Raw genomic sequence first — 13,811 nt, forward strand, 5'->3', positions numbered from 1 at the left:
TATGACAAGGCAGTGGTAAAACATAGGATTCACAAGACTTAAGGCCCATATAGATGGGCCGATGCAGGAGAGATGTGTGCTGAGCGAACCGCTCAGCACACATCTCTCCCGGCTCTCAGCACAGCTCGATCTGTGCTGAGCATGCGGGGGGAGACGGGGGGGGGCGCTCACTTCACCCAATCTAGCAGCAGCGATAGCGATGCGTGGGGCTGCGCATCCCTATCGCTGTAGGGGGTACACACAGAGCGATCCTGCTTAAATTCTAAGCAATCTAGTCAGATTGCTTAGAATATCGCTCCGTGAGTACCCCCCTTTAGGGGCAGATGTATTAAGCCTGGAGAAGAGATAAAGCAGTGATAAGTGGAAGGTGATAACGCACCAGTCAATCATTATGGGTTTGAAAAATGACAGGAGCTGGTTGGTGCGTTATCACCTTCCATTTATCACTGCTTTATCACTTCTCCAGGCTTAATATATCTGCCCCTTCAAGTGGAGATGGAATTGTAGGAGGCATTACATGCAGAGTGAGTGGTACAGATGTGTTCTTTTATACTGTGGCTTTAGTTGCTCCAAATTCAAAAGAGAGAGAAAATGGACAGATTGGAGGTACTTTGTGCTACAGTCAAGTGCATAGCCAGAAATTTGTGGACCCCATAACAACATTTTGAAGGGGCCCCTTGCCCCAGTGCCTCTAGAGCAGAGGTTCCCAAACAAGGTCCTCAAGGCACCCTAACAGTCCAAGTTTTAAGGATAACCATGGCTGCGCACAGATGTTTAAATCAAATTGACTGAGGTACTAATTAAGTCACCTGTGCCTAAGCATGGTTAGCCTATAAACATGGACCATTGGGGTGCCTTGAGGCTCGTGTTTGGGAACCTCTGTTCTAGAGAGACACCTCTCTACAGCAGTTGTTAGTTTTATGGCCCACTATAGTGCCCTTGTTTATTTTCTAAATCATAGAAGTGACTTAGTTATTGTTATTTTATGTCTCATAGTAATACCTAAGTTTATTTTATGTCTCATTTTAGGGCTGCCAGTACACATTATGCACCACAGAACCCCCAATTCTCATTATGAGATATAGTGTCCCCAGTTGATATTATGCCCATTACAGTGCCTCCAGTTCATATTATGCCACACTATAGTGCCTCCACTTCATATTGTGCCACATTACAGTGCCCCAGTTCATCTTATGTAACATTATAATGCCTTCCAGTTCATTATATACCACATTATAATGAGCATGTAAACTGGCGTAACAAGATATATTATAGTCTCCAAGGCAAAAGCTTGAAATGTACCACCCAATGGTGAAAATGTATATAACATGAAGGTGGGCCCCTCTCAGCTCTGGGCTCCATAGCAGCTGCACTCCCTGCATCTCTGGCAGCTACGCCCTGGGCTACAGTGTAGCTGTAAACCGCTTCTGAAAACAATGCCTAAGTATACTTACATTCCAGTCTAATGTTAGAAAAAATGAATGGCGCTTTATTTCTTCAACTCCATCAAGTCCTGCGCCTGTTGAAAAAATATATTATGGTGCATATTACAGTAAGCATAGATTGAGTATCCTCTTATTAAAAAGGCTAATATTCTGGGCTTTATATATGTTTTACTTAAATCAGTCCAATGTATTGTACTTTGCTTTACATACAGTAAGGATCAAATTGATTACATCGCTACTTCAAAAATTAGTTTTTGGTGGAATTCAAGGAGGAAATATGAAAAATAAATCCATGTTATACAGTACTTACCTTGGATGCAAAGTTTGCCCAATCTGCCAGCTTCCAATGGCTGTATGGTCCCATACACATTCAAAGTAGGATTTTTCATGCAAGTGGTAATACGAAGTTCATGGGGAAGGGGAAATCAAAAACCATTCAGCCTTCTTGAAACAGGCTGAGCTGCAAGAGGAGAGAACAGATTGGTGTGGGACTGTTACAGCCACCTGGGAACTGGCAGACCACGCAAACAGCGCATCCATGGTAAATGTTTGTTGTATTCCTCCTAAATCTATGTTTGGCTTTGGATGAAGTTATCCTTTAGGTTTTGGGTGAATGTGTTTCACAAAATGATAGCAAACAATGTAATAGCTAATTTTAACTATCATATCTACGCCTGTGAAGAGTCATACTTCCCAACTTTTGAAGTCACTTATTTAGAACATATAGAGGCTGATACCAAGTTGGCTGCAATTCCATCCCAAATCATAGGCATAAAATGCAGACACAAAAATGCAGTGATTGCGGCATATCCAAAGTTACAGCTACCCCCTGATGCACGCAGGTCGGCACCAATAGAACACGTGACAGGTTTACGTTAGATATACCTTACATACATACTTATGTTTTAGGCGTTTATTTTGCTTGGGAAATATGCATTTACTATTAGACTTCGGTAAAATGCATAAAACCTCTCTAATACATCAAATACAACTCTCCATCTCGTGTATGGGAAAACACACACACACACACAAAAAAAACAAAAAAAAAAAACCCCATAATATATGCACGTACAACAATTAAAGCACCTACAGTATCAGTGCCAATGGTAAATGAACAATCAGACAATGACGTGGTTCACTACTGCTGACGGCTTTCATCATCATGTATTTGCTCATGCCCTTGGGCACCCGCAAGGGCATACATCCATCTCTCTGCCAGTCTGTGTAAAATTACACTAACACACACTCCCTGTATTCAAACTATATTAGAGCATCCCTTCCCTCCCCCATCCCCTATCTCTCCAGGTATAAGTATCAGATTTATGCTAATATGCCTGTGCACATACAGTAGGTGTTCAGCCTTTCTTCTGGGCAGAGTGATCTAGTGTATTATACTTCACTCAGGCTTCCATAGGCCTCACTCTGCTCCAGCTCCATAGTGAGTGCTGCCTCAAAGCTAGCAAAGTGTGCACAGGAGGAATGCTCAAGTGTGTATATAATACAGTATAATCCAATGATATGTACGAATCACCCAAATTTATACACCCAAAGTGCTCTTAAGACATTGTCAACTGAAATTAATAAGAAGAACTTTGTGGTGTATTATTTGTATTTCAGTTATGCTATGACTTCAAAATATACTATAGCTTCAAACTGATTGAATATACAAATCTAAACTCACTACATTGAAACTGATCCAACATATACTTCCCCTGAGTATGATTACTGATTTATGTACCTTAAGGATATGTTAGTAGTAGATTAGGGTTTATACTTATTGTGCTAATATTCTTAGTCATTCTAAGTATCCTGACTATAATGTTATTTACGTAAATGGGAATACAGTACCTTCACCTTTGTATCAGCCCCTATATGCTTACTACCGCCATAAATATACAAACCCAGTCTGTTAATGGGATTCCTCTTGAAAAGAGAACGGAGAAGACATTGGGCTTCACAGCTTAGAAATTGAGGCATTCCAAGTTTGGATCTGAAAATGTTAGTACATAAAGTCATCATTTAAACATTATTTAAAACACACACATTATTTTATTGCTTGATCTTACAGAATTAAGAAGTCAAGTATCAGAGTTCTATTTTTCTAACTAAAAATATATTGCAGGAATATGTTACACATTATTCTATAGAAATCATGCATATATAGGTTTCTGTTACTTATTTTTTAATAGTAAATTTGCACGTCTATTTTGTTACAGTGGTGTAGTTAATTTCAGTGCAACTTGAATGTTGGTGAGATTATGGATAACAGATTCTTATAGCAAAAGCCCATTCCTTGAAGCCTGTATTTGCCAGCATCAAGGTAATATCAGGATAGGAGAAAATATGTCCTTGCAGCTTTGGAATATTTGCATTGGACAATTTTCAATAAAGGGTAGTAAAACTTAAAGGTGATGTCTGGAACATAAACATTTTTTGTAAACATCTTTCTTTAAACTGAAATTTGTATTAATTGTATTTAGCAGTCTGGACTCTATTACTTACTTTAAAATAAGTGACATAGTGTCTTTTCTATCTTTTCCTTGAAACGGTAGGGTTCCAGTCAACATTTCAAACTAGGTAAAGCAGAGTGTGAAAACAACCAATGTATTAAATGATTTATACCTTTCATATATAGACATGAACATAAAACTAGGTAGTAGCACAGTCGGAAAAATTCCCCTCAGTGCATACATGGACTGTAAGCTCTAACGGGCAGGGCCCTTCACTCTCTTTGTTCTCATCTTGCACTATCCTTGTCTCCAGTGCACTCCTACACAGGGTCAGTGACTTTGATCCTGTCTTTCTGCCCCTACCTCCCTGAGCACTGGCCATTGACTGCTGTTGTTATTATCTGTCACTCAGCTGTTTTGAAATCTTTGATCCCCCTTCCATTACTGTTTGTGTAAATATATTGTATATTATATGTGTGATTTATTGTAAAGTTTCTATAAAATACTATGTACACTTTGTGGAATCATCATATAAATAATAATAATAATAATAATAATAATAATAATAATACATACAGTAGGCACCTTCCCAAGTCCTGATTCTTTAAGATGAAAAGTGCAAAACGGTCACTTTAAAGTCCATCTTATTTTAAATTTACATTGTGATTATAGGACATTGTGATTGCATTTATTTTATATGTTGTATTTGTTGCAACTACTGTAGATGGTATAAAAGTAATCTCACTGAGTTAAAAGTAAAACCCTAAAACATTACTTTTACAGGAAGAATGAAGCTCTTCAGCCGTCACTACCCAGGAAATGCAGCTTACTAAAGGACTAAACTAGCAAACATCTTTGAACTGTTCCCACCAGCCCAGAGAAGATTAGTCTACAGATCGTGTGGAAGGCAGTAGCCTGATCATTCTCATGACTACTGTATATATAAGGACAGTATTATATATGATAGCAGTATCATTATGTAAGGAGAAAGGATGGAGGTAAGCATGAAGCCACAGTTAGAGAAAGAAGCAAGGAGTATTGTGGGTCTCTACACAGAAGCACAGAATTTGATGGCAAATAATAACTACATGGCCCATCCAGTCTGCTCTTTAGGGTTAAAGTACTGTATTAGAGTTTGGGCAGTGGTTCCCAAACTGTTTTGAATCACGGTACCTAGAGTATCAATTTTTTCTTCCCTTGGGAAAAAGTTTCTTATTGTGAAATTCAGAAAAACATATTAAATTAAATAACTTGTGTTTATGTGTCATCTATAGCTTCTGTTATGTGGTCAGGGAGAGGGACATGGTGAGGGAAGCCACAGGCACTGGTTTTGCCTATTACATTGACCATAAATAACTTGAAATGGTCCTGGACCACCAACCTAGGGTACCATTGCAAGTGCCCTGAGGCATCCCAGGGTACTTCGGCACCCAGTTTAGGAATGACTGGGTTAGGGTACTAGGGTTAGTTTAAGGGTTTGGGTTAGGATATTAGGGTTAGGGCTTATAGTTAATGTTAAGTTTGGGGTTAGGGCTGAGTTTCGGCTAGGGCTTAAAGGTGTTAGGGTCAGGATTAGGGTAGGAATGCTATGCGTCCCAGATTTACCAGGATTGGACCGGATTTGGATATGTGCCTCAGTGTCACGAAAATAAAAGTAATCATAAATAGTAGCAAGCATTGATATGTGTATTGATTTAGATATATGGACTTGCACACATATACATGTGCATATATATTGTCACACTAATGCTGGAAAATTTGTAGTGTTAAACCTAACTTTATAAAAAGAGGTTTATACTGTATATTCAACATTTCATATAAATTATAATTTACAGGGGTGATATTACTGCTCTCCTAATTAAAGTGACAACATCTCTTCACACCAAATATAAGGTCATATTTTCTGCAAATCTAAATTTCTGTATTATATTCATGGTTTATATAAAGCAATTTGAGTCCTATTGGAGAAAAGTGCTGTATAAATAAATAAATATAATATAATTGATATTTTACATATACTCATGTTACTTGTGTATTAAATATACTGTATAATAGCAATTTGATGTTCGCTACCGGATGGACATACTGTACAACAAAACTAGTAGGCTCTACAGCTCAAATGAGGATGAAGGGTTTGGTATATGAGTTGTAAAAGGAATACTCTGTCAGGCCCTGAAGGTGTGGGAGAAGGTAAGGTAATGGATAATGAGATGGATTTTTACACTCCGTACTCTGCAGTATCCATCAACTTCAGTGCAATATGTCAAATTATTAATAAGGTGGGCATTGACATTATCAATTACAGTAAGTAAAATATTTTAGCAATGACTTATCCCCGATCCCATGTGTTTTCGTATGATTGCGTATGGCTGATCAAAACGGCCTCTAATTGGATACTGCGACAATTACCATCAGTCATTAATCACGATTAGGGAGGCCAATCCTGGGCCTTTTTTCAATCCCGGGTATCGGGATTGAAAAATGATCAATGCCAGAATTCCCAAGATACCCTGGATTGGGTTGAATATTTTAAAATTAAAATCTTCAGTGCCCCCCTTCCCAGACCCACCCAGCCAACAGTACTACTCACCACCCTCAGAGTGCTGGCAGGTTCACTTGCTGCAGGCTGTGGGTGGCGAGGTGTGGTCCAGGCAGGGTGGGCAGCTGGTATCAAACTGCGCAGTGAGACCTCTGACTTCACGTCACACTGCGCAGTGTGCACAGCCGGGGGCAGGGGGAGCCAGGAGAAAGGAGCTTGGCAGTGTCTGAGCCTCCTGAGGAAGCTCAACACTGCCTGGCATTCAAAAAACAAGGGGGATTTCTAATCCTGAAATCCCCGCCCAATTTTAGGCCTAAATCCCGGGATCTCGCTGATCCCGATCCCGGGATTGGCCACCCTAATTGCAATATCCATCCGTTTTGATTGGTCAAAATCACATCGGGACTGATAGGATACCGCCCATTGTCTTAAACTGTTGTTCATTATTTTCTTGTACTTTGTTAGGAGCTACAGCACCCTTGTGGTGCCATATAAATAAACAATAATAATAATAACAATGTAAGTGAAATTACCATGAGAACGCCAAATGACCACCAGTCAGCACTCTGTGTGTGTCCCTTCCGACTGACCACTTCAGGTGCCATATATTCTATTGTTCCACAGAATGAATATGCTCTTTTGTCATGGTCAATAGACTCTTTGCTCAACCCAAAATCTTAAGAGTGAGTGAGTGAGAGAGAGAGAGAGAGAGACCTTTTAGTGCAATATGTAGTTGTAATCCTAAGGCATTTACCAAGGAAAGCATCTAGTTGTTTCTTACCTGTGACTTTGATGTGTCCTTCATCATCTAGAAGAATACTAAAATAATACAGAAGGCTGATTAAAGGAAACTTTAGTCATAAGTTACAGTATATAAGGCTAAAATCTAAAAACAAATATGAATTACTTACTTTAAATTTCAGAATAGTTAAGTTGGTTGGTAGTAAAGATTCAGTATGAGACATATCCAATTAGCCATAGGGTTTACAGTTTGGTCCTGTATCTGTCTGTGTTAAAATGCACCCTTAGGATTTAACGCACAGGGAAACCCATAGATTCCTGCATTTTATGCGGCTATGATTAAAACCTTGGGTACCGGTCAGGGAAGATGCTAAGCACTGGCGTATTTATAATGGGTGCAGTGTGTGCAGTGCACATGGGCCCACACCGCACACGCTGCACCCATTATTTGAATACTCACCCTCCGGAGTCCCGCGTTGATGTCAGAGAGTTGTTAAATCACTGTGAAAATGGAACTTTGCCCATTTTCACAGAGTTCTGTGCAGTAGAGTCTGCAGCCGGCAGAGAGGAGGGGGCCCGAATGGAGGAGACTGCACCTGGGCCTCCTCTTTTCTTAAAGCACCCCTGATGCTAAGTAGATGAATAGCTTTGGGCGTGAAACCTGTAGATTTTCCCCACGCTGTAAACCCTATGCCTAATTGAATATGCCCATTCAAAGAAAATTGGGCATCATATAACACTAGAAGCATCATATAGCACTAGAAGCGGAATACATACGATATACTGGTTATCGGGATGTCATCTGTCAGTATCCCAACAGCAACATCCCAGCAGCTGGCATACTGGCAGCGAGCGCAGCGAGTGCTCTAGCGGCCCCGCTGCATTTGCCACGCATCGGGCCTGGTGGCGAGCTTTGCTCCCCATAGGTTATATTCCCACTCAGGTGGTTGTGTAGACCCACCACCCAAGTGGGAATATGGGACGGCGGTTAACCGTATACCTTAGAATCACTAGACAAACTCTATCCATACAAAGCAATTCAAAAAGTCTGTTCAATCTGACCTTAATGTGTAGCAAATGAGTTATCTTTCAACAGCGATTTCCTCTGCTACACTCTGCACACCCTAATATACAATCTTCCAATTAAATATACAAATATTTTCTTTTCTTTAGTGAAACAAAAGTGCATTTATTAGAATTGACATTTATAATGTAATTGTATTATTCTACCAACAACACTTGACACTTTGTATGTGTGCAATGTCTATACATACCTAAAGAAAAGTGTAATTTTGTAGATTTAAAAAAAAAAACATTTATTTAATTTGGCATGCAGCACACTAAACTGCATTCTCTGCACCACTATGAACACCATCAGCTGCCCGTGATTTTGCAATTATTAGCTTAACCATCGGAGTTGCTGCCATCAGTACTTCTACAGTCTGCGTTGCTCTCTTGCTGCTTAGCCTGCGTTGTGGAAGCGTTTGCAATTTCTGCAATCTTTTTCGCATATGCAGACATTGTGGACCCAACCCACTGACACACCTCCACCACTCCTTTTTATCGTTGCTAAATGCGATCGCGACTGTATTCGCAGATACCTAGGAACGATTGTAAAAACCAGACTTGATGTGTGTCTTCTGTTTGGTTGTGTACACATGCGCTGTGTGCCAATAATCATTGGTTCGGGTCCTCTGCCTGGCGAAGAGCAGGGAGCAATGTGAGAGGGTAAATCTATCACCCTGCTTCCTGGTTCGGATCCCCGTATTGGTGGAGAGCATTTAGCAGTGTGAGAGGGTAAAGCTATCACACTGCTTCCTGGTTCGGAGTTCCCGCATTGATGGAGAGCAGGGATCAGTGTGAGAGGGTAAAGCTATCGCACTGCTTCCTGGTTCAGATCCCCGTATTGGGGGATAGCAGGGAGCAGTGTGTGAGGGTAAATCTATCACACTGCTTCCTGGTTCGGATCCCCGTATTGGTGGAGAGCATTTAGCAGTGTGAGAGGGTAAAGCTATCACACTGCCTCCTGGTTCGGCGTTCCCGCATTGGTGGAGAGCAGGGATCAGTGTGAGAGTGTAAAGCTATCTCACTGCTTCCTGGTTCAGGTCCCCTTATTGGGGGAGAGCAGTGAGAGGGTAAATCTATCACACTGCTTCCTGGTTCGGATCCCCATGTTGGTGGAGAGCAGGTAGCAGTGTGAGAAGGTAAAGCTATCACACTGCTTCCTGGTTCGGATCCCCGTATAGGGGGAGAGCAGGGAGCAGTGTGAGAGGGTTAAGCTATCACACTGCTTCCTGGTTTGGATCCCCATATTGGTGGAGAGCAGGGAGCAGTGTGAGAGGGTAAAGCTATCACACTGCTTCCTGGTTCGGGTCCCCATATTGGGGAGAGCAGGGAGCAATGTGAGAGGGTAAAGCTATCACACTGCTTCCTGGTTCGGATCCCCATATTGGGAGAGAGCAGGGAGCAGTGTGAGAAGGTAAAGCTATCACACTGCTTCCTGGTTCGGGTCCCCGTATTGGGAGATAGCAGGGAGCAGTGTGAGAATATAAATCTATTACACTCCTTCCTGGTTCCGATCCCCGTAATGGTGGAGAGCAGGTAGCAGTGTGAGAGGGTAAAGCTATCACACTGCTTCCTGGTTCGGGTCCCGTATTGGTGGAGAGCAGGTAGCAGTGTGAGAGGGTAAAGCTATCACACTGCTTCCTGGTTCAGGTCCTCATATTGGGGGAAAGCAGGGAGCAGTGTGAGAGGGTAAAGCTATCACACTGCTTCCTGGTTCAGGTCCCTGTACTGGTGAAGAGCAGGGAGCAGTGTGAGAGGGTAAAGCTATCACATTGCTTCCTGGTTCGGGTCCTCGTATTGGGGGAGAACATGGAGCAGTGTGAGAGCGTAAAGCTATCACAAATTACTGCTTCCTGGTTCAGGTTTCCTGTATTGGGGAAGAGCAGGAAGCAGTGTGAGAGCATAAAGCTATCCCAATGCTTCCTATTTCGGGGCCCCAGCAGCAAGCTTGGTAAATTAGGAGGCACAAAAGCCAAGTAGAAACCTATGAAAGGTGCATTTACAGATGAAAATGGAGGATATATCTGCTGCAAGCCCTCCATAGTATATCCCTCCATATTACAATCCCTCTATCTGCTCCAATTCCTCCATAGTACATCCCTCTATGCCTCCATCTGTGAGATCCTTAATATTTGTGGGTACCCGTTAAAATTGTCTGCTTTCTGGGACCATCCGTCAAGTGTTTAATGATAACTAGACTATACAGTACAAAATAGTATACTATCTGGTGTCATGTTTTTTTAAATTGCCTGCGATACCTGAAAACATTAGAACAGTCGCAAAATAAAGTTAGTGTACAGGACCCACAGTAACAGAGGAATCTAGTCCGGGAACAGTGAGAACACTGCTTCAACCTCTGTAGCTTACTCCCATTTTACAAGATATTGAGGCAGATGCAGGCCCGGCGCTACTCGCTCAGCAAAGGAATGCAAAGCAGGAAGGCGCCAGACTGGAGAGGCGCTCTCCCTGCTCTCTGCATCCCTGTGCTGAGCTGATGTCCCTGCTGCTGCTGCTGGCTGCTGCTGCTGCCGGCTGCTGCTGCGCCTGTAAAGCCCCATACACACTAGACGAGAAAGTAAAAGATCTCGCTCAGAAGAGCCAATCTGAGTGAGATCTTTTACAATCTCGTCTAGTGTGTACATTCAATGTCGTTAACGATGCGTGCTCCCGTGCATTGTTAACTACCCCCTCCCTCGTCTGAACATGTACAAATGAGGGAGGTTCTCATTAATGACAGCCATGCTGCAGATGCAGTATAGGTGTCGTTCCTCATGCCACCCTCCTCCCTACTGTCGCTCCCTTCCCTGCTGGCATTGGCAAGTGTATATGCACTTGCCGATGTCATCAGTCTGCCGGGTTTCCGCTGCTGCCAATGTCGGCGTCGGCTGGGGCTCGGCTAGCGTGTATGGAGCTTCACACTCTGACAGACAGCGGTGTCAGCAGCATGAAACCTCCTCTCCCCCTCTACTGTGACAGACTCATAGGGCAGTGTGCGGACCTAAAAGGGCGCAGAGCTACACAGGGAATAAGGGGCGTGGCTACACGGGACCAGGCTGCAGCCTGCTACATAGGAGGATGAGCTGCTACAGCTCCAGCAACAAGACTTCCTTAGGTAAATGGCTGGAAAGAGAGTGAGTGAGTGAATGAGTGAAAGTAAGTGTGTGAGTGTATGTATATGTATACAGTATCTATATATATGTATGTGTGTAATGTATGTACAGTATGTATGTATGTATGTATGTATGTATGTATGTATGTATGTGGTGTGTATGTGTGACTGTACAGCATAATGTGTGTAAGCATCACTGGTACAGGGGGCGTTACATGTGTAAGCGTCACTGGTACAGTGGGCGTTGCATGTGTAAGCTTCACTGCTACAGGGGGCATTGTGTGTGTAAGCATCACTGGTACAGGGGGCGTTAGGTGTGTAAGCGTCACTGGTACAGTGGGTGTTGCATGTGTAAGCTTCACTGCTACAGGGGGCATTGTGTGTGTAAGCATCACTGCTACAGGGGGCATTGTGTGTGTGTAAGCATCACAGCTACAGGGGGCGATGTGTGTGTAAGCATCACTGCTACAGGGTGCATTGTGTGTGTAAGCATCAGTGCTACAGGGGGCGTTGAGTATGTATAAGCGTCACTGGTACAAGGGCATTGCGTGTTTAAGTGTCACTGCTACAGGGGGATTTACGTGTGTAAGCGTCACTGCTACAGGGGGCGTTATGTGTGTAAGCGTCACTGCTAGAGGGGGCGTTACTTGTGTAAGCATCACTGCTACAGGGGGTGTTACGTGTGTAAGCGTCACTGGTACAGGAGGCGTTGCATGTGTAAGCATCACTGCTACAGGGGCGTTGCATGTGTAAGTATCACTGCTACAGGGGGCATTGTGTGTATAAGCGTCACTGCTACAGGAGGCTTTACATGTGTAAGCGTCACTGCTACAGGGGGCGTTATGTGTGTAAGCGTCACTGCTAGAGGAGCGTTACTTGTGTAAGCATCACTGCTATAGGCGGTGTTACGTGTGTAAGCGTCACTGGTACAGGAGGCGTTGCATGTGTAAGCATCACTGCTACAGGGGACATTTTGTGTGTAAGCGTCACTGCCACAGAAGGCTTTACGTGTGTAAGCATCACTGCTACAGGGGGAATTGTGTGTGTAAGCGTCACTGCTACAGGGAGCATTGTGTGTGTAAGCGTTACTGCTACAGGGAGCATTGTGTGTGTAAGCGTCACTGCTACAGGAGGCTTTACGTGTGTAAGCGTCACTGCTACAGGGGGCGTTATGTGTGTAAGTGTCTCTGCTAGAGGGGGCGTTACTTGTGTAAGCATCACTGCTAGAGGGGGTGTTACATGTGTAAGCATTACTGGTACAGGAGGTGTTGCATGTGTAAGCATCACTGCTACAGGGGGCGTTGCATGTGTAAGTATCACTGCTACAGGGGGCATTGTGTGTGTAAGCGTCACTGCTTCAGGAGGCTTTACATGTGTAAGCGTCACTGCTGCAGGGGGCGTTATGTGTGTAAGCGTCACTGCTAGAGGGGGCGTTACTTGTGTAAGCATCACTGCTACAGGGGGTGTTACGTGTGTAAGCGTCACTGGTACAGGAGGCGTTGCATGTGTAAGCATCACTGCTACAGGGGACATTGTGTGTGTAAGCGTCACTGCCACAGAAGGCTTTACGTGTGTAAGCATCACTGCTGCAGGGGGAATTGTGTGTGTAAGCGTCACTGCTACAGGGGGCATTGTGTGTGTAAGCGTCACTGCTACAGGAGGCTTTACGTGTGTAAGCGTCACTGCTACAGGGGGCGTTATGTGTGTAAGCATCACGGCTAGAGGGGGCATTACTTGTGTAAGCATCACTGCTAGAGGGGGTGTCACTGGTACAGGAGGTGTTGCATGTGTAAGCATCACTGCTACAGGGGGCATTGTGTGTGTAAGCATCACTGGTACAGGGGGCGTTAGGTGTGTAAGCGTCAGTGGTACAGTGGGTGTTGCATGTGTAAGCATCACAGCTACAGGGGGCGTTGTGTGTGTAAGCATCACTGCTACAGGGTGCATTGTGTGTGTAAGCATCAGTGGTACAGGGGGCGTTACATGTGTAAGCGTCACTGGTACAGTGGGCGTTGCATGTGTAAGCTTCACTGCTACAGGGGGCATTGTGTGTGTAAGCATCACTGGTACAGGGGGCGTTAGGTGTGTAAGCGTCACTGGTACAGTGGGTGTTGCATGTGTAAGCTTCACTGCTACAGGGGGCATTGTGTGTGTAAGCATCACTGCTACAGGGGGCATTGTGTGTGTAAGCATCACAGTTACAGGGGGCGTTGTGTGTGTAAGCATCACTGCTACAGGGTGTATTGTGTGTGTAAGCATCAGTGCTACAGGGGGCATTGAGTATGTATAAGCGTCACTGGTACAAGGGCATTGCGTGTTTAAGTGTCACTGCTACAGGGGGATTTACGCGTGTAAGCGTCACTGCTACAGGGGGCGTTATGTGTGTAAGCGTCACTGCTAGAGGGGGCGTTACTTCTGTAAGCATCACTGCTAGAGGGGGTGTTACATGTGTAAGCATCACT

General features: G+C 43.7%; 1 protein-coding gene across 1 annotated transcript in view; it reads right to left on the bottom strand.

The window, feature by feature from the left end:
* Nucleotides 1-13,811, bottom strand: part of RPS6KA2 (ribosomal protein S6 kinase A2) — a 349,845-nt gene that overhangs the window by 216,277 nt on the left and 119,757 nt on the right. Inside the window, exons 7-11 of the mRNA XM_063917551.1 lie at nt 7,216-7,253; nt 6,968-7,110; nt 3,948-4,018; nt 3,347-3,435; nt 1,455-1,519 (exon numbers count right to left, since the gene is read on the bottom strand). Of these exons, the coding sequence (XP_063773621.1) occupies nt 1,455-1,519; nt 3,347-3,435; nt 3,948-4,018; nt 6,968-7,110; nt 7,216-7,253 (406 nt within the window). The remainder of the gene's footprint in view (nt 1-1,454; nt 1,520-3,346; nt 3,436-3,947; nt 4,019-6,967; nt 7,111-7,215; nt 7,254-13,811) is intronic.

Source organism: Pseudophryne corroboree, chromosome 4 (genome assembly GCF_028390025.1).
Source record: "Pseudophryne corroboree isolate aPseCor3 chromosome 4, aPseCor3.hap2, whole genome shotgun sequence".
Taxonomy (NCBI): Eukaryota; Metazoa; Chordata; class Amphibia; order Anura; family Myobatrachidae; genus Pseudophryne; species Pseudophryne corroboree.